We start from the raw sequence: 21915 nt of genomic DNA on the forward strand, positions 1-21915 counted from the left end.
GTAGATTTCCACAGACTGCTGGTTACTGCAGATACGCGTGTTCAAAGAATGCCGAAGACATGAGCATCATCAAGAAATTTGACATTACTGCCCGACTACCGTACCAATTTTTAAGGGTGGAAACGCCAATTTTCTCTATTGTGCCATCAATCCATTGGCCACCCGGAGCGCCGCAGCTGTGAATGCCGCAGTGCACACTGCCTGGGCCAGCGAAGGTCATATCTACAAGACAAGAGTACGCTAAAGGACGTAAATAGCGTAGAAGAAACACCTCTCCAACTCTTTTCTCGTTTCTGGTCCGTGGGGTCGTAATTTGGTTGTCGTCGCTTAACCCTGCATCTTTCTTCTCTTTCCGATCTGGGCGGAGAAACCGGTCTTGATGGCGGTGACGGAACGTCTCGAACCGCAAGAGTTGCAAGTAATGAAGTACAGACGGTTCTCTCCCTTGGACAGCTCGGTGTCGGCGGACTTGCCTGGGGTCGGTTGTCAGTAATCGCAACGAGACGCAATGGTGGGGTATTTTGTTCGTAAGCTTACAGGTCTTGCAGGTGACGTACTCGACTGTAGGGAAAGAAAAGAACTTTGGTCAGCATCTACGCGGCAGCAAACGTCAGGGGCACCGAGCAAAGACTCACTAATGTACTTGCGCAACACGTTCTCAAGCTGCTTCTGCTGGAAACGACCCTTGATAACAAGGCGTCTGCTGCCGTCGACGGAACCGCTGGTACCCAATTCGGAGAAGAGGTAGGCTGTGACGTGCTCCTCGGTTCTCTTCATACGCTTGCAAATTTCGGCAATGTTGGCAAAGATGGTCTTCTTGTTGCCTTCACGCATGCACTGCGGGGGCGGGATCTTGTAGCTCTTGGAGCCGCTCAGAGCGTGGTCGGGGTTCTTCTGAGACAGCTGGTGGAAGAAGCGGTTCAGGAGCAGGCTGTAGCTGAGGGCCTTGGTCTCGTCGTGCTGCCAGATACCGGTACCTTGGTCCATGTCGCCATCGTCGGCAGCACCCTCGGCCTCGGCGCCCTCCTCCTTGCCCTCGAGCTCCAGGGCCTTGAGCTTAGCGGTGAACTCGTCCTCATCGCCGTCCTTGGGAACCTTCGTCTTCTTCTTCTTCTTTTTGATCGACAGGTCAAGACCGCCGTCCTCGCCAGCGGCAGCCTCCTCAGCGTCGTCACCTTCCTTGGGAACCTTCTTCTTCTTCTTTTTCTTCATTGACAGGTCGAGCCCGCCATCTTCAGCAACATCGGGGACAGGGGCCGTCGCATCTTCGGCTCCAGCTTGAGAATTGGCATCAGCATGTAAGGCTTCAAGGGCTGCGGTAAGCGGCGGCGTACGGGGCGTGTGCGACTGGGCTGTCTCCTTGGGTTCCTCGGTGGCGTTGACCATTGTGACTGAACCGTCTGCGTCGACTACTACTTGCTCGTCTGTGAAGGCGACGGATTTGCGCTGTTTGCGTTCGGGGGCGGGAGTGGTATCCTGTGGGGGGAGGCACCTATGTTAGAAAACGATATTCAATGGTGTTTGGGTCTTTTTTTTTTCTCCGTTTGAGGAATTGAAGAGAAAAAAACTGGATCAGTAGAAGAGGGGACGGGGGGTCGAACAACGGTCAGGTGGTGATGATGTCCAGCAGCTCGGGCGGTTTGACAGAGGTTGAGTCACGGAAAATGTTCTGTTCAATTCGTGTCTGGTTCCGGTTCGCAGTGGGGTAATCAAGCATGGGATTGGTGGAGGGGCCAGTGGGTGGTGGTGCTCAGAAGTGCGCATGAGGGAGGGCTAGCAACGGTAACTTACTTCGACATCCATGATTGCGGCCTGTGTCTCACTGAACCGAGTCTCGGTTAGGTATCCTGGGGCGGCGCCTGGCGAATTCCTTTGGGCTGGTATTAATCTGGGCTGGTCCACGGTGCGACTGAATGAGTCTACTGTCGGCGCGATATGGTGCAGAAATCCCGAACGACCGGTCTGTGAAATGGCGGAAGGAGGCTGTCTGTGGTCCGTCACAAAATGGTTCGGTAATGCGAATTTGTGAGAGCAGAGATGAGAATTGGCTGCAGCAGTTGGGAGATTTTCTTGAGGGGGTGTGACGTGAGGGTGGAAGACGACTATCTTTGCCCACTGTAAGGTAGCGGCTGCGCGCCCGACAGGTGAGGGTGGGCTGTGACTCAGTGATTGTACGTCTCACGTGACCGCAAGGTGACTCTTTCCGTTTGTGCCCGTTGCCGTCTGTCACCATGCCCCCTCGCCTGCAGCGTTAGTAGGACCCATCAAAAGCGACTTGCAAGCCAATTACAATCGAGGTCCCAACGTCTGCGAGTGGCCGTCCTGATTGCCGTTTCTGGTTGAGGAAACGGGGGAGAGAGAGCTCCAGGCGTTCCGATCTCCGCTGTTGGCCCATTCAAGCTGCACCGGCATTAACCATTGGAGAGACATCGCGGACCTTGAATCAACCGTCCCCTGCGAACGCCCATCAAGAGGGTCGTCTTGTATCACAACAGCTACGAACATCAAGCGGACGCGTGCAAGGGACAGACCCTAGCTATTTTCGAGAAGCAGCGTGCCGACCGAGTTCGATACCCTCCTCCCCCGATTCATTCAACGCACCTGAACCCAAGAACCGAGCTGCCGACGACGCCTGCCTGCCCCCGACATGATGGCATCCACCGACTCCTTCATCCTGCACGACGACGTCTCACCTTCCTCCGATAACGACGAGATTGACTCCCTGCCTTCAATATCGAGCAGCGTGCTAGACTCCGAGGATGAATCAGACGCCCAGGAGGAGTGGGAGCGTAGTTTGGAGCAGGTCCAGCTCCTCTTGACCATGGTCATTGTTCCCTTTGCCGGCAAATACTTTGGTCGCAAGTTTGCATACTGGAGTAAGCCTCGCCCCGGTCTCTCAAGTCTCTCGTCATCGTTCAAGATGCTGACACGGTATACCCACAGGCTGGTCACGATACATGGAATGGATGCACAACGTCGAGGTGCGGTGGACGAACAAGGGCGCCTTCAAGGCCGCCGGCGCGGCTGAGGCAGCGGCAACATTATAAGAAGCGCATTTTGGGGCTTACTGGGCTCTTTGGAAAAACGAGACTTTGGGCATTCTACTACCAAGCCCGCAACATCCTGCATGGTGTTCGGCGTGTATACATGGTTGGCGTTGAGGGCAAGCCGTCATAGAAGACCAGGCGGCACATATTGAGGCGAGGCATCCAGCCCGGTCCAAAAGACTAGATTTAAATCGAACGTTTGAACGAATTTATCAAGCATATCTCGATGCCAAGGGGGTCAACTAGCTCGCGATCGCAGTATGCTCAGTATCGATTTGGTCAATCTCGGAGGTGAATACATAATCCATATCCTATAATCCTATATGGGTCACGTGTAGTAGGGGAAGGGTAAAGTCGTGGAATGGTATCAATTCGTTGTTGTACTACAAAGAGCTGCTCATGGCTCCATGACAAATGCCCCAGCTCCCAAGGCATCATAGGCCCCGCCGTATCCCTGACAAGATATCCATGTCATCCCATACCCATATCCAGTCATTCATTATTACTACATGCCATCGTGAAAGGTAAAGTTATCAATAACCTGCCGCCAACGCCGTCAGGACTCGGTGGTCTTCCTGCAAGTCTTGCGATGACCAAATGTCCTACCCAGCCGGCCCGTCCAATTCCATACCCCGTTTGTACTCTATTTCATTTTGCAGAGTCTGCGCCGCACATAGTTGAGAAAGTCGTAGACTTAGACGCCGACTTGGGCCATGCTAGGGCGAGAGCTGCGGACAGAGCCACCGCCGCGACGGAAGTTCATGAAGGTGAAGAAGCCTCCTGCGCAGAAGCTAGCAAACAGGAACCACATGAAGACGGTGCTGGCCTGAATCTCGCGGCATCGCTTCTCATCGTCGCCGGAACCCCAGACGATGTAATCGCTCGGCAGGTTGCTTCTGTTCAGAGAGCCGCAGTTGACTGCGCGCAGCTTGGCCGAGAGAACAATAGCGTCGATGAAGGTGAAGAGAATGGCTGCGCCGTCAAGGGCCAACAGCACAATGGGAATGGCGATGGCCGAGACAAAGGCAGCGGCAAGGCCGTACAGAGCCGCCAACCAGCTGAGGACGGCGACGAACATGGAGAAGTTGATGGCGGCCATAGCGGAGCCGGCGCTGTTAATGTTGAGGGCGATGACATTGCCGATCAATGCTGTGACGAGGAGGACCCAGAGGATCTGTACACCTCGGACGAGGACCTGCAACATTGATTCCATCATGTTGGGCTGGTTGTGTATCGCTTGTCGTGAGAATTCGGCAAGAGCGATTTCAGGTATCTAGAGAGCTTGAAAAAGCCGAGAGGACGGTTCTCTATAAGCACCGGAATGTGTAATTGGTGTCGATTTGTTTATAGCTGTGTCTAAGACGAAGCTGGATGCTGTGGCGTGACTGGTGCTTGATGACGATGGTGACTCTTTGCTGTTGATATTGTCAGACAAACAACGGAATGTTGATTTCGGACTGTAATTGTGTGTGTGATGTGGAGGAGAACAGGAGTCAAACAGAGTCTTAAGGGGTGGCGTGGGACAAATAAGATAGTTCTGGATCTGGACTTTGGTTGTCGGGTGATTAAGGTCGTGGCGGAAAGGCAGTCGCAATGAGCAGCAGGCAAGGGTATCTTTAATAAGTTGGGAGGGTGGGCTGGGATCGGTCGAGGAGGGTTCTTCCCAGGTTAAAAAGTCAGTCGGACATGGATGGGAACCTAACCTAAGCCGCCTCTACTGTGTAAGGTGAAGAAGAACTCTTTCGGCACCGGGCATGGAGATTGTGCGCTGCTGCTACGGAAGCTGCGCGCGGACAAGGACAAGAGGGAGATAGAGCTTCGATGATGGATCGGCACTTGCGGGAACTATGACCTCACCAGCCAATGTCTTTCCTTCACGCGCGCAAAACACAACACAACACCATCAACACTAACACGGTACGTACCTCCCCCCACCTACCTACCTCAGTTCCGTGCCCTATCTACTGGCATCTGAGCCTCGATGTACTTACACATGCGCACACGCAAGACACTGTACATGACACCGTTCGGTAGGGCGCGAGCTTCCACGCATTGCTTTGCAGCTTCAAGCTTGATGTTGCTCGAGCGCCTGACATGCCTAACGCGGTCCAATGGCATCATCCAAGGGTCCAAGACGGCTCCGACGATGCCGCTAGACGGCTTGGACGAGACCGCGTTCAGCCCAACGAATCCCTGGGACATCCGCGACCGTCATACATTTCGCGCCCACCGACCTGCCCCGTACTGACGGATAGGGCATATTCAACTGGCAACAGCTAGCTTCTGAAACCAAGGCAGTAGAACTTTGCAGGGGGAGTGAGCAACTCGGAGCTGAGAGGGAAAGATTTCTTACAGATGGTGGCGCGTTTCTGGTGGCGCCTCTCCCGACGTGCCCGAAAGCCGTGGACCACTGGGCCCTCTTCTCGTTCAACTTGTGGACTTGTTGGGAAACTCTTGGGAGGCCGCAAGCAAAAGGAAGCAAGGCCGCAGCGCTCGTGGTTGCGCGGCTCTCATTGGCAATTGTGGCTCTGTTTTCGCCCTTCCTGCAGGGTTCATGAGTTTCCCATCCAGCTTTTCTGTGGTAGGGATGGAAGGTGAAAAGACTTTTCTCGGTGCTCTGAGCCCTGTCAACTCTGTCAGACCCTCTCCCTACCTTCCCCATGAAGTACAGAGAACCCCTACATGCTGCACTCCGTAGGTTGTTACCGGCGGGGTGATGCCGGTTGGCAGGTGAAGAGCCTCGCAGTCCCCCTCCCACTTCTCTGGGAAATCCTCTTGCCCCTCCTTCTTCGCCTTGTCTGCCGTGCGTTCTCCGGCCCCTGCAGCAAATCCCCCTCTCTTCCTGGCGATTCGCTGTTGCTTTGGGGGAAGTCGGCCGCAGCCCAGCAACCACCCCTAGAGAAAGCATCCATTTCGACCATCCACAACACATCTAAGCCCCGGCTCATTGTTTCTGTACCCTTGTTACGATCGCTGTCGTCCTATCGAACCTTGTGCGACTACTTCGGTGAAACAAGGTGAAGCCAGCATATCCCGCGCTTGGGAAAGTCTGTCGCGTCGAACTTGAGCTGCCATCCATCTAGACCCTCACAGATATTCAGCCAGGAGTCATGATAATCAAGGTAAATAACAGAAAACGCAGGAGCAGCAAATCCCCCGGTGGCTTCCCCACGGACAAACAGTCACACCCGCGTACTATTCAACAAGCTTCCGGCGTGGTGAACTCACGGTCATGATTTACACCCTCAAATCAGCGCTACCAGTCCACAGTCCCCTAAGTCCTGATTAACCTTTTTTTGTCGCTTGAGAGCGGACAGTATCTAGCTACAATTATCATCACATGAACATAGAGGTTAAGAAGATCTCTTTAAATCTTCGTACATCTCCATTCAGTCTCTTGCTCTCTAACTTTCATTTAGTTTCATTAGGGACATAAAACGGAGCGATAAGAGACCTCAGCCGCTCATTAGTGGCATTGTAAGTATCATGGTCTTTGTTTCTCCCTCACCAAAATCGACTCTCAGCTTCTGAGACGTATTTTGCCGCTATCAGTGAAGCAGCCATTGAGACTGGCGGCACCGACAAAAGAAAACACATTCATCCAACGTAAAGGGCTTGGCATCACCCTGCAGCTCTTTCGTCTAGGTAGCTTGCTCTGCCAAGCGATCATCCATTCTTCATAAGCCCTCTGATGTCCCATTTCTAGACGTAATCAACTACTCATCTGTTGTCGCCTTCAGAAGCCCCCTACCCAGGACCGAAGGCGATTCTGCTCGCCTTACACTACTGCCCTGGATCGTGACGTTTAGGACACTTACTCACACTCAACTCAATACCCAGATCCAAAATGTCACGCGTCACACTTCTAGATCCCATGGCGTCATGGCTACCGAGCCGCTGTCAAGCTACTGCGGCAATAGAAGAATTACAATTTCTCTAGCGCAGAAATTATGACCTGCTGTTACTAACAAGTCTAGGTAGTGTAGCAAAGCAGAGCAGACACACAGACACACGCCGTGGACTCAAAATTAGCCCGAAGCCAAGCCGGGCACTTTCGTCCTAAAAAGTACGCCAGGAAAGGAATCATGACGTTACTCGAGTGCAATGGGTTTACGCACGGTCATGAGATATCGACCTTTGGTCATTCATTGACAAAAAATTACCCTCATCTAATCATGTTCTTGACGAGGGGGGAAAAAAAAGTCCACCGCTGATGCGTATCATCATGATGTCTCCCCTGTTATTGACACGAACCCAACGCCACAGCCGTAGCTAATCCGTTTTTGCGCTCCCCGCGTACTCCGCGTGTCTCTCAACCTAGAAGTTGGAGAAAGGAAGGAAAATTGACCACCGCCCCGGCCGCCCTAGATTTTGGAGAGTTCTAGAGCAACTACATCATGTTCTTCACCGGCTAAAGTTCAAGAGCCCCTCAATATACTTCCGTGTGTCAATGCCGATCCCCGACGCAAGACGGCCCGCGCCGTCACCGCCCCACCCAGATCCCGTCAGTCCTATGCCGCCCTCGGCGAACGACGAGCTGACGCCGCGGTAGCCGGCGTGATCGCTCGCCCTACGGATCAGGATAATCTCCTTACTGACCGTCGGGCTCGGCGGCGTAGGCGATGCCGGCCGCGCTGTGCTGGATCCATCGCCGCTCGCTGGGGAAACGTCCCTATCCGACGTCGACTGGGCGCCGTCCTCGTAGTTCTGCGCTGGCTGAAATGCTTCGTCGCTCGTGGCGTGTCGATTCAGGATGCGCTGCCAGACGACCCACCAGCCACGATTGGTCTTGCAGGTCCTCTCGAGCTGATTCATTTCCGGCCTGGTGAGGTTGAAAATGTTGAGTAGTTGCATGTGTGTGTTCATGGCCTCCACTCTTGACCATGGTAATGGTGCGTTTGATAGGAATGCTTGTGTGTGGTCCGGAATATTTGGTATGGTCGAATGTACCGTCATAGCCTCAGCGTCCCATACGAGATCGTAGATGTTGGACGATGAAGAACTGGACTCCGGCCTATCTGGCCGATATTGGATCGAAGATAAAAGTGGCTTTCGTAAAGGTGCCAACTGGAAATGAAGAGACTTGTAGAACGAGTTCCAGGCCAGCGAGTCGGTCCTCAACTCAAAGAGGAAAGTAAATATGAAGGGTTTGTTTACGTAAACGACGACGCGCATCTTGCTTGCTTTGTTTGAGTCCTGGTTTCCAAATGTCGGGTTCGAGCTCACAGCGTTGGCTCCGAGAGGCGTCACATCGTTCGTGAGGTTGCCGAGGTTCCTCACGACATCTGCTTCTAGGCGATCCGTGCCAACTTTGTCAAGCTCAACGTGGACGGTGCGTAGCATGGTACGAGAGTTCGATTCGGGCTCAGCTGCCTCATCTGAGGCTCCGTTTTCCTCGTCGCCACTACCCTCCTCGACATCGCCCATCAGGCCGATGAGGTAATGTCCCTCGTCATCTTCCATCTGCTTAGGTTTCACATGCGGGTTCACCGCAGCCTTAGAGGACTCCCCAGTTTGAAACGCAGCAACGGCAGATAGTTGGCTCTTAAACGCAGACGAAGAAGTATCCGATTTGCCGATTGACCAATACGTGCCGTACCCCAACTTCATGACCGTCATAAGTTTGTCCATGTGGCCATCGCTCTCTCCTTGAGTTGGCGTAGCGGTAGAGCCGGTAGCGGCTACAGTGTCGGCTTCGGTGTCGCCGATCTCGGGAACGGGGGCCGAATTGCCCTTGGTGTCACTTGGCCTTTTGGCTTCTTTCACCGTACCAATATCAAGCCCACGCCGCTCAGCCAGTGTTCTCGTCGAGGTCGAGCTCCCAGAAGCAGAGCCAGAATTTGATCGATGATTGTTGGGGCGAACCGGCGGCCGTACTGCTGGCTTCGTTGTAAGCGCCGGGGCTGGTGCTGGTTTGGATTCCGGGGCCGGCTCAGATCTCTTCACCCGTCGGCCAGCGCGAAGAGATGTCGGACTATCAATGACGCCGTAGGCGTTTTCTCCCCATGTATACAAGTCTTCCATCCATAGGGTGATATCTCTCACGGACTTGCGAGATAACGCTCCTGTCCCCAGAAAAATGGCACCGTCTTCAGGACCTGGATCTTGTCCTGTACCCAGCCAGGACCTCTTCGGCTCCTTCCCGGTTTTCGATTCCCCATCGGCATCCAATGATCCAAATTTTGAGACCACCAGGTCTTTAAGACCCTCAACTCTAGTGACGAGCCCTTCCAACACCTCTCGTTCCCCACTGCCCCGCTCCTCTTCGCCGACGCCAATGCCCAGTTCGCCAGACGCAGCGATGTTGATGCCTCCAAATACTGTGCGAATTGGGTTCCCTTGTAACATTACGTTCCAAGTTGACAAAAATAGGTCCCAATACCGACCAAGCAGGCTGAGGAAACTCATTCTTCGGGAGCGAACAAACAGGGCACTGAGTGAGGTGCCATGATGAAGCAGAAAGATAGTATGGGCACGGAGCAGATCCTGCAACAGAAGAGATGACGGCTTAATCTCCTTAGATGAATACTCGACAACCTCTTCTGGGGTTTCTTCTGCTTTCCCTGTCTGAAGCTTGGGCGGCAAAGGAATACGAGTAAGATCAATGGACTGCAGGCAATCAGCAATAAGAAAACAAAGCAGTGTAAGGAGAAACGTACCGCAAGAATCCACCAGTCTTGCTCCAGCTCATGGAGGATCACACGTGTCTTGTCCGTGTCGATGGAGTCGACAGGCTGGCCGCCAGAGAAGCTCTTGCTGAACTCGACCATGCCCTGGGCAAGACCAATCTGACGAAGACGCTCATTGCGCTCCTCTTGAGACAGATTCTCAGTTGGCTTTGCACGTGAGCGGTGACGCCGTTTATGTCGTTGGGTGTTGACTGAAGAGTAGTAAACAATTTGATCGTCAAGAGTCTCATCGGAATGACCCAACGATGGGTTGAAGATGGCAAGGAAGCCTAGCTGAGCCGAAACGATGCCACCCGGTGACAATGCCATGGCTTTTTTTGATTGCTTGTGATGGTGTGGTCCTGCCAACGGCGGTTCACTGAGAGCGGGGACGGAATGCCGTGATGTCCAGACCCATGAACTTCAAAATAAATGGGTGCAACGTCGGTGCGGCGGATTCAGACGGTAGGTAGCAGCAACCGCTGACGATGGTAAACAAATGGTAGGTCCCACGGCTCGTGAGGTGGCGTCTGAAAGGCTCGGAGCGTTTCTTCTTACGCTCTAACAAGCGTCAAGAGCAGCAGGAGCGGCAGCAACAATCCGAGCCGAGATGCAGAAATAAGGTAGATTATTCGAAAACGGAGCTGGCGTCACCGACAATGTCAGTCAGCAAGGAAGAGCTTGAGGCCGAGGCTGCCCACACAACCTGGATGGCAACGCAAGCGCGCACGCAGTGCTGGCGAGTTGTGTTCGCGATGCTGGCGAAAGCCAAGTCATTCAGTTGTGCCTCCTGCGTCGTCTTGGAGGAAGATCGGCGGTCGAAACTGCCCGGGGAGGCCGAATGGGGCTTTGGGCGGAAGATATGGAAATTCTGTGAGATCTCGATCGAGATTCCCCACGATGCAGGGCGTGCTCCAGTGGCGCCCAGGACAAGGCGATGCGAGGCGATTGAAGGTGAGTGGTCTGCTGCTGACTTGATTGGGCCGAACCGGAGCACTGTATTTTGGAAGGTATGCTGCGAAGGAGTGGAGGCCAGACCCGGCCGAACTTGGCGTGGGTACGGAGCACTTTCTCGCTTATTTTAGCCCGCGGTCTGGGCCGCCATGGACTTTCATCTCTTGTTCTAAGGTATTTTGTTCTTCCTCGATAACAATACACAAAGCCAAACTGTGTCTGGGTGAACACAAACGGATAGTGTTGGACACTTGAAATACGCTCGCCGGGACCACAGCATACCAAGGTACCTCACGGTCGGGTCCGACGGATGCTAGGACTTGAGACGGAAGAAAGAAGGGATAGAGGGACAAGACCATGGGGTACCTATCCCATTATGGGAATGTCGACCAGGGTAGCGGTACGTGCTGTTAGTGCACGCTCGAATTCGATGGACAAGCTGGGAGGGAGTCGCAGAAATGTGTCCAAGGACGGGAACGAATGCCGCAAGAACACCCAGTACGTGGGCCGACTTCCACGTTTTGGTCAACTCCGTTTCAGCAGCGGTCAAGCGCAAACCAGGTCTGGGCTGCTATGACTGGCTGGAGTCTGGAAAGAGAGTGTCACCTATCTTCATGTTACGCAACCTACCTACCTTACTCTCTCATGGCTATCTCCTGCCTCCGGTGGTCTAGCGGTGCGCTAAGCCAGGAAAGTTTGCGTGGCGTGACAACTCACGCGCAGCTCATTTCTCCCGCGTGCTTGGGGAACATGCTTCTCCACGTGGAAGTGGAACTTCAACCTCATGCCTTGGTGATCATCATGACCTTGAGCTTGTACCTCTCGAACTCTGTATCTAGAGCCGGACCCCAATGTCAAACCTTTCGAGCAGCCAAAACTGTGCTAGGAAACAGCGTCTTCGAAATGGCCATATCGGGTGCTGCGTTGCTACTTGCGTAGAGCCAACACAGCCAATGAAGCCTATGAAGATCGTCAAAAACTTCCCAACCAGGATTCAACCAATGATGGCCTCTGATCAGGCACAGGAAGCATGCTGCCATATCTATCAACAGTGACGGACTCCCCAACTTGGGAGAAGTATCACTTGGTAATCTTATCTTAATTAGCTTAAGAGCCAATACGTCCATCTCCTCGGAAGCCATCGCCCCAGCCGTAGAACACTGGAGAGAGAACTCTAGGCTGGTGATTATATGCCCATCAAAGGATAAAATAGACACAGAGTAAACGGCATTTCATGTGCAGATTCATCTCATCGTTCAAGGGACTTGTCTTTCCTTGAAGATGGTGGTATCATTCTCAACCCCAATTGCCAACAGCCCTTATTAGGTAGCCACGACTCCGGCCCCAAGTCTATTGTATTGTAAAACACAAAGCCGCTATGCTGTAACTCAAAACGTCGTCTCCCGTAACTTGCCAATCTTGCCAATCTCATACTCTATCCAGCGACCGACTCGCGTCCGTCCAGGCACAAGAATGCTGCCCGGGTTCATGACATGACACCCCTCGTACGTCACACAAAACGGTGGCGCCGTCGTGTCTACAAGGACCATTGATGTTGGCAAAGGGTAGAGGTGCAGAGCCGTCGCATAGTCCCAGTGCACTGGGCGGGTCGCTTGACGGAAAGGCGACAGATACCCTTGGTCCAAGATCGTCTTGACGAGCTTCCGCGCCGCATGGATGTCTTGAGGCAGGCTCGAATTGACCTCTTTTACAGCGGGCTTCTCGCTGGGAATATCAACGTCCATAGCCTCATCTGCTTCGACTTGGTCGTTCCCTGCCATATTGACGTCGTCTACTCCGCTGCCGTCTTCAGGAGGCTGGGTCTCCTCATCCTCGCCGGCATTCTGTTTCGATGACTTGAGGCGGACTGCCGTGCGGCGGAGGCGAGCTGAGATATCATCTCGGAAGACGACAACTTCGTGATTCGGACCGAAGAGTGTCAAACGGCTTGGGTTCGACGTCCAGATGGCCTCGCCATCGCTCTTGGCCCCGAGCTCCGCATTTGCCGCCGCGAAAACGCGTCTAATACGTGATGTGAAGACATCCGGTGCACCTTTTCGAGGCAGCGGTGTCGCAGCGCCGGCAGTGAACGCTGACACCCAACCGTCGTTGTCTCCAGGAACGAACACAAATGTAGACGTTTGGAGGAGCGTGGGGTAGTCGGACAGGGCCGAGGCCAAGGCGTCAAAATATTCTTTGTACTCAATGCTGCCGCCGCTACCACCCCTGGCAAGAACAGCGTGCTGCGTGAAATTGCCCGTGACAACGAAAGTCATTGGACTTGAGCCTTCGGGCTCAGCTGCATATATCGCAAGTATCCTTCGCAAGGCTTGCAACGTTCGTGGTTGGTCAAGGTTCAACTCGCCGATGATCACCATCCGCCCTCTACTAGGCACCTCCTCGGCAGAGTGGCGGGGCAGTAACCGCTGTTCAAGCTTCCGCATCTTGGGTCCGACGGCTCGTTCGCTTCCGACGCCGAGGAAATCGATCCAGCCGAATCCACCTCCTATGGTGTGATCCTGGCCGCCATCGGGACCACTGACTCCTAATGTGGCTCTCCTCTTCTCGCATGGGGGTTGACCGATAAAGAAGCCTTGGAACCTGCCGCCTAGTGTTCCTCCGACACCGCTGCTACCACTCAGTCCCTTGCCGACGGACTCCTCTTCTTCCTCGTAAACACCATCCACGAGCACAACCATTCCAGGAGCGAACCAAGCCGAGTCTTCGGGGATTGCAACAGCTTGTGACACATCTAGGGCAATAGTGGCCGTCAGGTCGCTAATCGCGAGGCCTCCCGCAGGCAACACATTCAACATGCCCAAAAGCATGTGGTGGCTACCGTGGCGACCTAAAAGATTGGCGATTGGGGTAATTTTGTGGTTTAGTTGGTTTGATGATGACCGTTTGCCCGAAGGAGCTCTCGTGCTCGCAACTGCTGACGTCTGGAAGGACTCGTTCCTGAGCAATCTCTGGTGTATGACATTGTACCTGTTTCTGAATAGCGCAGTTTTGTGTGATGCTGGCGGTAGGAGTGAAGGTTTTGAGGTTTCCCTGCTCATCGTTAGCGAGTAAGCTCCTGCCTCGGGCAGAACCCATATCGTACCTCTCGAAATGCTTCTTGGCAACATTGTAGGAATATCTTGGCTGATCGTAGGCATCGATGACGTTGAACCACTTCCGCGGATCCTTGATACTCTCGTCGTCCTCTTCTTCCTCGACGCCCAGACTAGACATGCCAAAGCTCTGTTGGCTGTCCTCTCGAGCCAACGATGCCTGTGCCGGCCGCAAACCCAATCTCGCATTTGACATGTCAACATCTTGCCCCGGTTCGATCAGAAGACTATTCTGTCGACTCAAGCCTCTGGCGCCGGCCACAATTTTGCCCCCGCTCATATTTTCCTCCAAGTTTTTCAGAATATCTTTAAGCTCTGGGCTTGCGCCATCGACGATAACTCCACCATTGCGGCTTTTCCATGACTTTGCCACCTCCTCCAGGACCTTCTCTGCGAGTCCCTCCTCTCGCCATGCGGATCCACAATGCCGGCCGATGAATGTAGCCAGTTCTTGTAAGGCGGAGGAGGCAAGGGTCAGACTGTGTTTCTTTGTGAAGGTTCGGAATGCCAGTGGTCGTAGTGTGGCTGGAGGTAGAATGATGGGGAGGATCGCGTGTTTCGTCGGCGCTGAGGCTTTGAAAGGCTTCAAAGGATGGACTGGGGTGCCGAATGCGGGCGAGGACGAGGGTATCGCAGAAGATGGAGGGGCAGGCGTCCTTGCGGCAAAGATGTTGGCCATGGGCATTTTGCGCTTAGGAGATATTGACGGTGGCGGATCCATGATTGAGACGTTTCTCTGTGATTTGAATGGTATGTAGATGGCAGTGTTTCAAAATTCGAGGATCTTCTTCGGAGTGGCGGTTGTCGCACTTGTCACAGAGTGGTTGTCAAGAACAGTCGCGAGGGACGCCAAAGGCTTAATTGAGACGCGTCCATCACAGCGAAACGCCGCGTCTTGGTTAATTGATCGCGCTCTCTTAACCCAGCGCCACAGTCAGCCGAAGTGGGGTTGAGTGCTGTGGCTGTGGCTGGAGCAGGTGGTGGCTCAAGCTTCCTTGACTGACTCTGGGCAGCTGGGATGCTGTCATCGAAAGAAATCGGAGCTGTCTGTGCCAAAATTCGAAAAGACAAAGCCTCTCAATTGCAAATACGCCGCTCCTGTCTTTCGCACCCTTCCGAACAATATACTCACAATGCTGGCACCAGTAGCTCGACTCATGCCGAGGCATGTTTCTAGACTCAATATCTTCCGTCCCATGTCCAGCTTGCCGTCCAACCCGCGCATTGTGAGTTCCTGTCCCTCTGCCATGCGTGTCGATAAAGCAGCTGACCGTTTCTACCGCGCAGAAAGTCTTCCCTGCGGATGCATCACGAGCCTCTTTTCTCCTATCCTACCTCGAAGATGAGCCTCCGAACCAGAGAATAGCCATTGGCTTCTCTACGACCGATCCTCCGACGCCACGATCGTTTATCGAGAACCAAACCTTTACCAAGATCCTCTATGAAGTTCTTGCGGAGCATGCGCATAAAGACAAGGACCTCTCAGCACAGGCGCAAGCCTTTGCAGGGCCTGGCGGAGCCAATCTTGGCTCTGGAGGGGCACTCTTTGCCCAGAAGAACAAGAGGCGTTCGTCGAGCAAGGTCGGTGGCGGCGGCGGCGCCGGAGGCGGTGGTGCTGGTGGTGCCAGTGCCCAAGGCGGCGCCGGAGGAGGCGGGCACGGCGGTTACGTCCACCTTAGTGATTCAAGAAACCCTCCAGATTTTGGTCGCATTGCCTGGCCTGAAGATATCCTGGGCAGCGTTGAAGTCGATCAAAGCGGCAACATAATTGGTTCGCTCGAGCCAAGTGGAACATATCGAATTATCACCAACGAGGGAATGTAAGTTGCGAAGCCTCTGTGAAACAAACTAGACAGACAGACTAACACGAATAGTCTTGGGTTGAGTCCGTATCTTTCAGAAAAGCTCGTTGAGAGACTTCGCGAGGAAGCCGATAAAGACCACTCGTAATCGCCCCGCAAGTATCGGAGGACTCTTCGGGGGGGGGGGGGGGGGGAGCTAGCCGACCCCCGGATGCGCGCTGTGAACTTGTACGCTCATGTAATAGTAGCTCACCACTTTACGACTGCATATATTGACGAGATTATGTTAGTCGGTTTCTAGGATGAACATTAGGTTGCTTTCTTCGCCGACAGGTACCTTTTTGGGGTCGAAGTGCAACTTGGGAGGAAGAGGGCTAGACGAAGCCTACGCGAGTTTGAAGAACCCACCCACCTCCACTTGGTCTTTTGTTCGAGCAATTGGCAAGGAACAAGCACACGGAGGGGATCGTGAGCTTGCTCCTTTAACCTCGGGAATGGAGTTGCTGCAGAATCTTTCGTCCTGCAGACACGGTTTCCCCCCACAACCCCGTACTCGACTCCCGCCATAATATGCACATGGACGAAAGGAGCCCAAAAACAGAAGCGGGCACATGCACTGGATTCCAGACCGCCGGTTGATGTTCTCGGTTGAGTCAGTTCGGGTATGTTTTACCGACTAACCCTGGAATTGTCATCAATAGTCTTGAAAGATTTTGATCCTCGAATCTTTGCATCTCGATAGTTTTCCAAATGGTACAGATACCTGGGTCAGAGGGCCGTTGTTCCTTTGGATGGTAGGATTGATCAGGGTTGTTTAGCCGATGCAAGCAGCTGCAGCGCCTTGATCCCTGGGTGGCCTGAGTTGCCGGGCCGTCCATAGGATGACATGCGGGCGGGTAGCGATGCCAGCGATCAGTTGGGCTCTGCTTCCTTGAGTCCAGGGCGAGGGATTTCCTATGGCCAAGAGCCCACTCTGTATCCAAACCCAAGGTAGTAATTACTGCGTAAGAGGTTCTGTGACCACCGGCGCAGTATGTGAAAATGATACAGATACACCACCAGAGTATGCCTCGAGCCGCGATCCATCTACTGGTCAGGTCTAGTCACTACTTATCAACATCAAATGTCTTGTATCATTGTGTGTAGTTGGTGCGCTTGAATATGACTCGGGACGAACGCGTATTTATGCTGATATAACCTGACGGAGAGTAACTACGGATACCTGATCCTGATATTTGTTTGATTCAATGCTGACGAATAGCAAGTGTCGATATCGTCAGGCGATGTTCGATCCTGCAACGGCAGTTGTGTCTGTCTGTTCTCAGAACGAGCGTAGCTATCATGTAGTCATGAGGCTACAGCCACCAACCTTACCGATGATGCGACCTGATGTAGTTGGACCGGCTCACTCAGCGGTATGATTATGAGCTGTCACTTATCAGCGGCCGCCTCACACCGCAGCCTGGGGTAATGAGGTATATGATACCCAAGGTGAGTTGGATTATCTATCTAGCCATTATCTGCTCACCCTCCTTAAAACTCTACTTGGATTTCCATGTTGGGCCCAATGGAACGGGGGTTGAGATGGTGTCAGGAGGATCATATCAATGATTACCTTTCTGGGCTACCTTGGACGCGTAGTTTCTAAGAATGATAGCAGCGCTACTGAGTAGAATCTTTTTTGCGCTCAGCCTGCAGCAGTATCTGCCAAAGGTAATTCGTGATGATTCTTTCATCAGGTTGTGGTGAGTAATAATGGCCTGTAGGTTGGGGCACCAATAGGTATGACCTGGAGGGACGGGACTCTTTGAAGCACAGACCAGAGCGCACTTTCTCCCCACCATTGCGGGCAAGAGTCGGCGAATGGCACCTGGCATGGGCAGGCAGATGGAAAAAGAAGGGGGGGGCAGGAAGCCTGAAGGTGCAGAACAGCCTGGCACAAACCAGACGAGCCAGGGAGCTTCTTGGCAGCCACTCCACCTCACCAGTCCATGTTCCCCTCCACAATCCACCTCCAACTTCGTCATGCCCACTTGAGTGTGGTCCAAAGGCTTGCTCCGGCCACAACCCCATTCAAACAAAAACGACCTGAGTCCCCCCCATCCCCCCTCCCGACCGACAATATGGCTTCCGGTTTCGACGAGGAGGAGCTTCATATCAGTCTCTCGCCCTCACAGATCCGACGACGCTCCCAGCAGCACGGTGCCGCCTCCGATGCTGCCGCCTCCGCCGCCGGCCATCACGAACTACGACCGCCTGTGCCCGGTGCCGTAAACATCGCCAATATGGGACCGCCCGTCGATACCACCGCCCCGCTGCGGGAGAAGATCAAGACGGAGCAGCGCATTGGTGCCTACAAGATCATCAAGACCCTGGGCGAGGGCTCCTTTGGAAAAGTGAAGCTGGCTATCCACAATGGTACCGGCCAGCAGGTTGCTCTCAAGATCATCGCGAGGAAGAAGCTCATCAGCAGAGACATGGCTGGTCGCGTGGAGCGTGAAATCGAATACCTACAGCTTCTGCGACATCCTCACATTATCAAATTGTATGTGACATGTCTGAGACGACGCTGGCTCGCTTCAGGCCTATCGCTAACTCAAATTAACACAGATACACTGTTATCAAGACCCCCAACGAGATCATCATGGTCCTTGAATATGCAGGCGGAGAGCTTTTCGACTATATAGTGCAAAACGGCCGAATGAAGGAGCCCGAGGCGCGTAGATTCTTTCAACAGATGCTATGCGCCGTCGAGTACTGCCACCGACACAAGATCGTGCATCGAGACCTGAAGCCCGAAAACCTTCTTCTGGACGATAACCTCAATGTCAAGATTGCCGACTTTGGTTTGAGCAACATCATGACGGACGGAAACTTCCTGAAGACGAGTTGCGGAAGTCCAAATTATGCCGCACCCGAAGTCATTGGTGGCAAGCTTTACGCTGGCCCAGAGGTAGATGTGTGGAGTTGTGGCGTGATTCTTTACGTCCTGCTAGTGGGCAGACTCCCCTTTGACGATGAGCATATCCCCAGTCTCTTCGCAAAGATTGCACGCGGCACATACAGCATACCGCAGTGGATGAACTCTGGTGCTGCAGGCCTCATTAAGAAGATGCTGGTCGTCAACCCTGTGCAACGTGCCACTATTGATGATATCCGTCAGGACCCCTGGTTCATGACTGACCTGCCGCCTTATCTGGCGCCGCCGGTCGAGGAGTTCTTCAACACAGGCGTGGACCCTAACAAGGCCATCCAGAAGAGTGACATTGCACCCAATGCCCCCCCTAGAGTCCAGGAGAAGTTGCACAACGAGGTCACAGAGAAGATCAGTAAGACCATGGGTTACGGAAAGAAGGACGTAGAGGAGGCTTTGCAGGCTGCGGAACCGTCAGCGATTAAAGATGCGTACATGATTGTTCGCGAGAACAAACTCATGCAAGTGAATGGTACGTATCTACCAGTGAGGGCCTGTCCACATGATGAATCACCGTCTAATATTTCAACAGAGGCCATGTCATCACTTTCAGTAGATCAAGATGGCTCTAGTAGTCCACTTCCTAGTGCATCATCCGCGAGGTCGGGTGGCTCGACAGTCGGTGGGCAACGACCCTACATCAGCAAGATCGGAATTCTGCCTAGCAGTCTGCCAACCTATCACAAAGAGTACATGGAGCGTGAGAAGGCTGGCCCCGAGGACCATCCAGCGCCAACAATCGTCGTCAACGAGCCAGGCTCATCCGCCCGCACGGATGCAGAAAGGGAAGAGACAGCAAGGCATCTCAAGCCTCACTCCAGGAACAGTCAGGTCAGACTCGACGATTCCAGCAAACGGCCACAAGGCATGACGCCCGTCGTTCAGGCGAAGAAGACAAAGCCTGTGAGGTGGCAATTCGGTATCCGCTCGCGCAATGCGCCTTGGGAAGCCCTCTTGTGTATTCACAAGGCCTTGAACAAGCTCGGTGCGACTTATGTGCCCGACGAAGACTATGAAAAAGTCCACGGCAATGAGGCCGATCAACCCAGCAACGACGGTAGCTTCGTCGAGGAATACGCTCCTCAGGGGGCCAATGATTCAACTAGCAGTATTGATCCTCTCAAGAGATATAAGCTACCAGCCGACCCATGGCATATCAAGGTCCGATGGGAGACGTCGAGTAAGTGTTTGCATACTTCCTGATCTAGGGTTTCCCACTAACCAGACTACAGCACTGCATCAGGCCTCAGGAACTCCCACAGAGGGTAGTAAGACCCCAGATAGCTTTCATGTTGTTGGCGATGATGAGGGGAAGCGAGATTTTGTAGCCTTGCACGTGGACATCCAAATATACGAGATGGAACACGGCGTCTATCTCGTGGACTTCAAATGTTCTGGCTACGAGACGGCCGACAAGAGACTGCTCGAAGAGAAGGATGTCACAAGTCCTTTCCCTTTCCTAGATATGGCTGCTAGGTTGATAATGCAATTAGCCGAAGCAGACTGAAGATCCGTCTTGGTTGATCCGTTATCCCTCGGGAATGTTTACTCCCCTCCGTTTTCTTCAGGGGTTTAACTTGGGAAATACTTTGAAAACGGTGGGCTCAGCGATAGACATGGGAAGACATGCCGATCGATCGGTCATGTTACAGCGTCAGGTTATGCGAACAAGGGAGTTTTGGTACGGGGGAGAGGGATGGTGTGTGGTGTTCTTTTTGGTTTCTTTTGGGGCAGTACCCAGCGGCAGCAGAAGGGCGTGGCTCTGGTCCAGTCGTCTCAGCTGAGGCGAAAGTGGCATCGCGTGTTTCCACACCACCAGGTCGAGATCTAGAGGACATCGGGTTGTACTCGAAACGAGGCGTGGGGGTGAATAGACACACTATTTTGCATCACGAATAGGAGTTGAATTCGTTAAGCATCATATCACCACGGCGCGACCACGGCATCATTACGAGAACTTTGTCCATCTCGGAGACCAGCTCAAGCCCGAGACCCCTTACACCCAGTGTATCAATCGGCGGCCACGGCACCGAAGCAGAGCCTCACGACTTTAGAGTCCGGGATGAACATGCCGCAAAATATGAAGCTCCAAAGCGCAAAGGCGGCGAGGATCTTGGCTCAAATTGGCAGCCAGCTCCGTGGTGTGTGTCCTGGAGATGATCATCACTTTCACAGACCTACGGATCCCGCACTCTAGATCGAATCGAAATGCTGACCCCTCGGGCGTGTTTTAGCAGAGCCTCATGGAAACGAGCGCCAAGAAAAGGATTGAACTTTGAACTTTGGAGACTGCCCTTAATTGTGTCCGTATTTCGTACACGGGGGACGGGCAGAGGAATGCAAAAGTCGAGACCGAATCCTTTTCTGCTCAAAGCAGAATCCAGCTCCGTCCGCAAGTCCTGTGCGTTGTGCCACGAGAAAGTCAAAAAAGAGGAAGGCAGTGGGCAGGGAGACAGGCAGCGGCAATGGACCCTGAAAGGGGTAAGTGTCAGTTTCAACGAACCATGACGGTGATTCCTCTTCCAGCCCAGGTGGGTGGGTGAATGTTTATTCGCTCTGGATGGAGGCCCTGGACAATTGATAGAGGCCCTGGATGAGAAAGACGGCCCCCCGCCCACGGGACTCGGGTCTTGGGACGTCGCGGACCACTTCAGACGATACACTCTGGGGCTCGGGACGGGAACTCCAGACGATACATACGGAATGGGGGGGGTTGATTACGTACGTCCCCTCCTGTGCCGAAGGTGGGATATTGACGACGACATACAACGACCACGTCGGCCACCACCGCCACCTAACGTCCCGCCGACCGAGGGCGCTTTTCGGCGAGTTGTAAGTTTCGGTGGAGATTATGGAGCCCTTTTTACGGCAACGGTCGATAATCTCCGGGACAGCCGGCCTTTGCCATCCCGCCGGAATGCGATTGAGAAACCGGCATACCCGCCTTTTGCTTGCGACTGCGAGTCGCGAACCTGCAGAAGCTCACACGACACAATACCGGACGTGGAGATGCCAAGCGATGGGATGCGGGTCACTTGGCAGCAAGGTCAATACTGAGTATTCGAATACTCCCTGTTTCTCTTTCGCTCTCGAGGCTCGGAGGAATACCATGCTTAGCTTTGAATCGGCTCTTGAGGAAACTTTCTGCCTCGGATCGGATATTTTTCTTCCATAGTATCGTATCCGTGGTAGCAGCCGCAGTCGGCAGCATTGATCAAGGCAGGGCGCTTGCTTTTCGTCTTAGTGATGCTGACAATATCACAACTTACACGTATTCCTGGTGCCGCGCATCGCGCATCGCCAAATCACGGACTTCTCGCCGTTCAATCTATATCCAAGCCAACGATCATCGTCCGT

At 53.5% G+C, this 21915-nt stretch overlaps 8 protein-coding genes across 8 annotated transcripts; 4 read left to right on the forward strand and 4 right to left on the reverse strand.

Annotated features, from left to right (window-relative positions):
* Nucleotides 1-327: 327 nt before the first annotated feature.
* CTAM01_00882 (domain found in IF2B/IF5) lies at nt 328-1803 on the reverse strand (the record flags this gene model as incomplete). Its single annotated transcript, XM_060516928.1, has 4 exons — nt 328-473; nt 538-561; nt 636-1476; nt 1792-1803. 4 exons carry the CDS (start codon nt 1801-1803, stop codon nt 328-330), a joined length of 1023 nt encoding a protein of 340 aa, XP_060388390.1.
* An 844-nt stretch (nt 1804-2647) lies between these two features.
* Nucleotides 2648-3047, forward strand: CTAM01_00883 (uncharacterized protein; the record flags this gene model as incomplete). The annotated part of the gene is made up of 2 exons (XM_060516929.1): nt 2648-2876; nt 2944-3047. The coding sequence occupies 2 exons, from the start codon at nt 2648-2650 to the stop codon at nt 3045-3047; spliced, it is 333 nt and encodes a 110-aa protein (XP_060388391.1).
* Nucleotides 3048-3741: 694 nt separating this feature from the next.
* CTAM01_00884 (uncharacterized protein) lies at nt 3742-4263 on the reverse strand (the record flags this gene model as incomplete). The annotated part of the gene is made up of 1 exon (XM_060516930.1): nt 3742-4263. The coding sequence occupies one exon, from the start codon at nt 4261-4263 to the stop codon at nt 3742-3744; it is 522 nt and encodes a 173-aa protein (XP_060388392.1).
* A 647-nt stretch (nt 4264-4910) lies between these two features.
* CTAM01_00885 (uncharacterized protein) lies at nt 4911-5295 on the forward strand (the record flags this gene model as incomplete). The annotated part of the gene is made up of 2 exons (XM_060516931.1): nt 4911-4964; nt 5056-5295. The coding sequence occupies 2 exons, from the start codon at nt 4911-4913 to the stop codon at nt 5293-5295; spliced, it is 294 nt and encodes a 97-aa protein (XP_060388393.1).
* A 2156-nt stretch (nt 5296-7451) lies between these two features.
* Nucleotides 7452-10045, reverse strand: CTAM01_00886 (uncharacterized protein; the record flags this gene model as incomplete). Its single annotated transcript, XM_060516932.1, has 2 exons — nt 7452-9656; nt 9707-10045. 2 exons carry the CDS (start codon nt 10043-10045, stop codon nt 7452-7454), a joined length of 2544 nt encoding a protein of 847 aa, XP_060388394.1.
* Nucleotides 10046-12057: 2012 nt separating this feature from the next.
* CTAM01_00887 (DNA polymerase alpha/epsilon subunit B) lies at nt 12058-14503 on the reverse strand (the record flags this gene model as incomplete). Its single annotated transcript, XM_060516933.1, has 2 exons — nt 12058-13720; nt 13773-14503. 2 exons carry the CDS (start codon nt 14501-14503, stop codon nt 12058-12060), a joined length of 2394 nt encoding a protein of 797 aa, XP_060388395.1.
* Nucleotides 14504-14915: 412 nt separating this feature from the next.
* Nucleotides 14916-15732, forward strand: CTAM01_00888 (uncharacterized protein; the record flags this gene model as incomplete). Its single annotated transcript, XM_060516934.1, has 3 exons — nt 14916-15008; nt 15070-15602; nt 15657-15732. The coding sequence occupies 3 exons, from the start codon at nt 14916-14918 to the stop codon at nt 15730-15732; spliced, it is 702 nt and encodes a 233-aa protein (XP_060388396.1).
* Nucleotides 15733-17707: 1975 nt separating this feature from the next.
* Nucleotides 17708-20065, forward strand: CTAM01_00889 (uncharacterized protein; the record flags this gene model as incomplete). The annotated part of the gene is made up of 4 exons (XM_060516935.1): nt 17708-18129; nt 18195-19030; nt 19091-19738; nt 19791-20065. 4 exons carry the CDS (start codon nt 17708-17710, stop codon nt 20063-20065), a joined length of 2181 nt encoding a protein of 726 aa, XP_060388397.1.
* Between the last annotated feature and the right edge of the window lie 1850 nt (nt 20066-21915).

Source organism: Colletotrichum tamarilloi (assembly GCF_030869305.1).
Source record: "Colletotrichum tamarilloi strain Tom-12 chromosome Unknown Scaffold_2.1, whole genome shotgun sequence".
Classification (NCBI taxonomy): domain Eukaryota; kingdom Fungi; phylum Ascomycota; class Sordariomycetes; order Glomerellales; family Glomerellaceae; genus Colletotrichum; species Colletotrichum tamarilloi.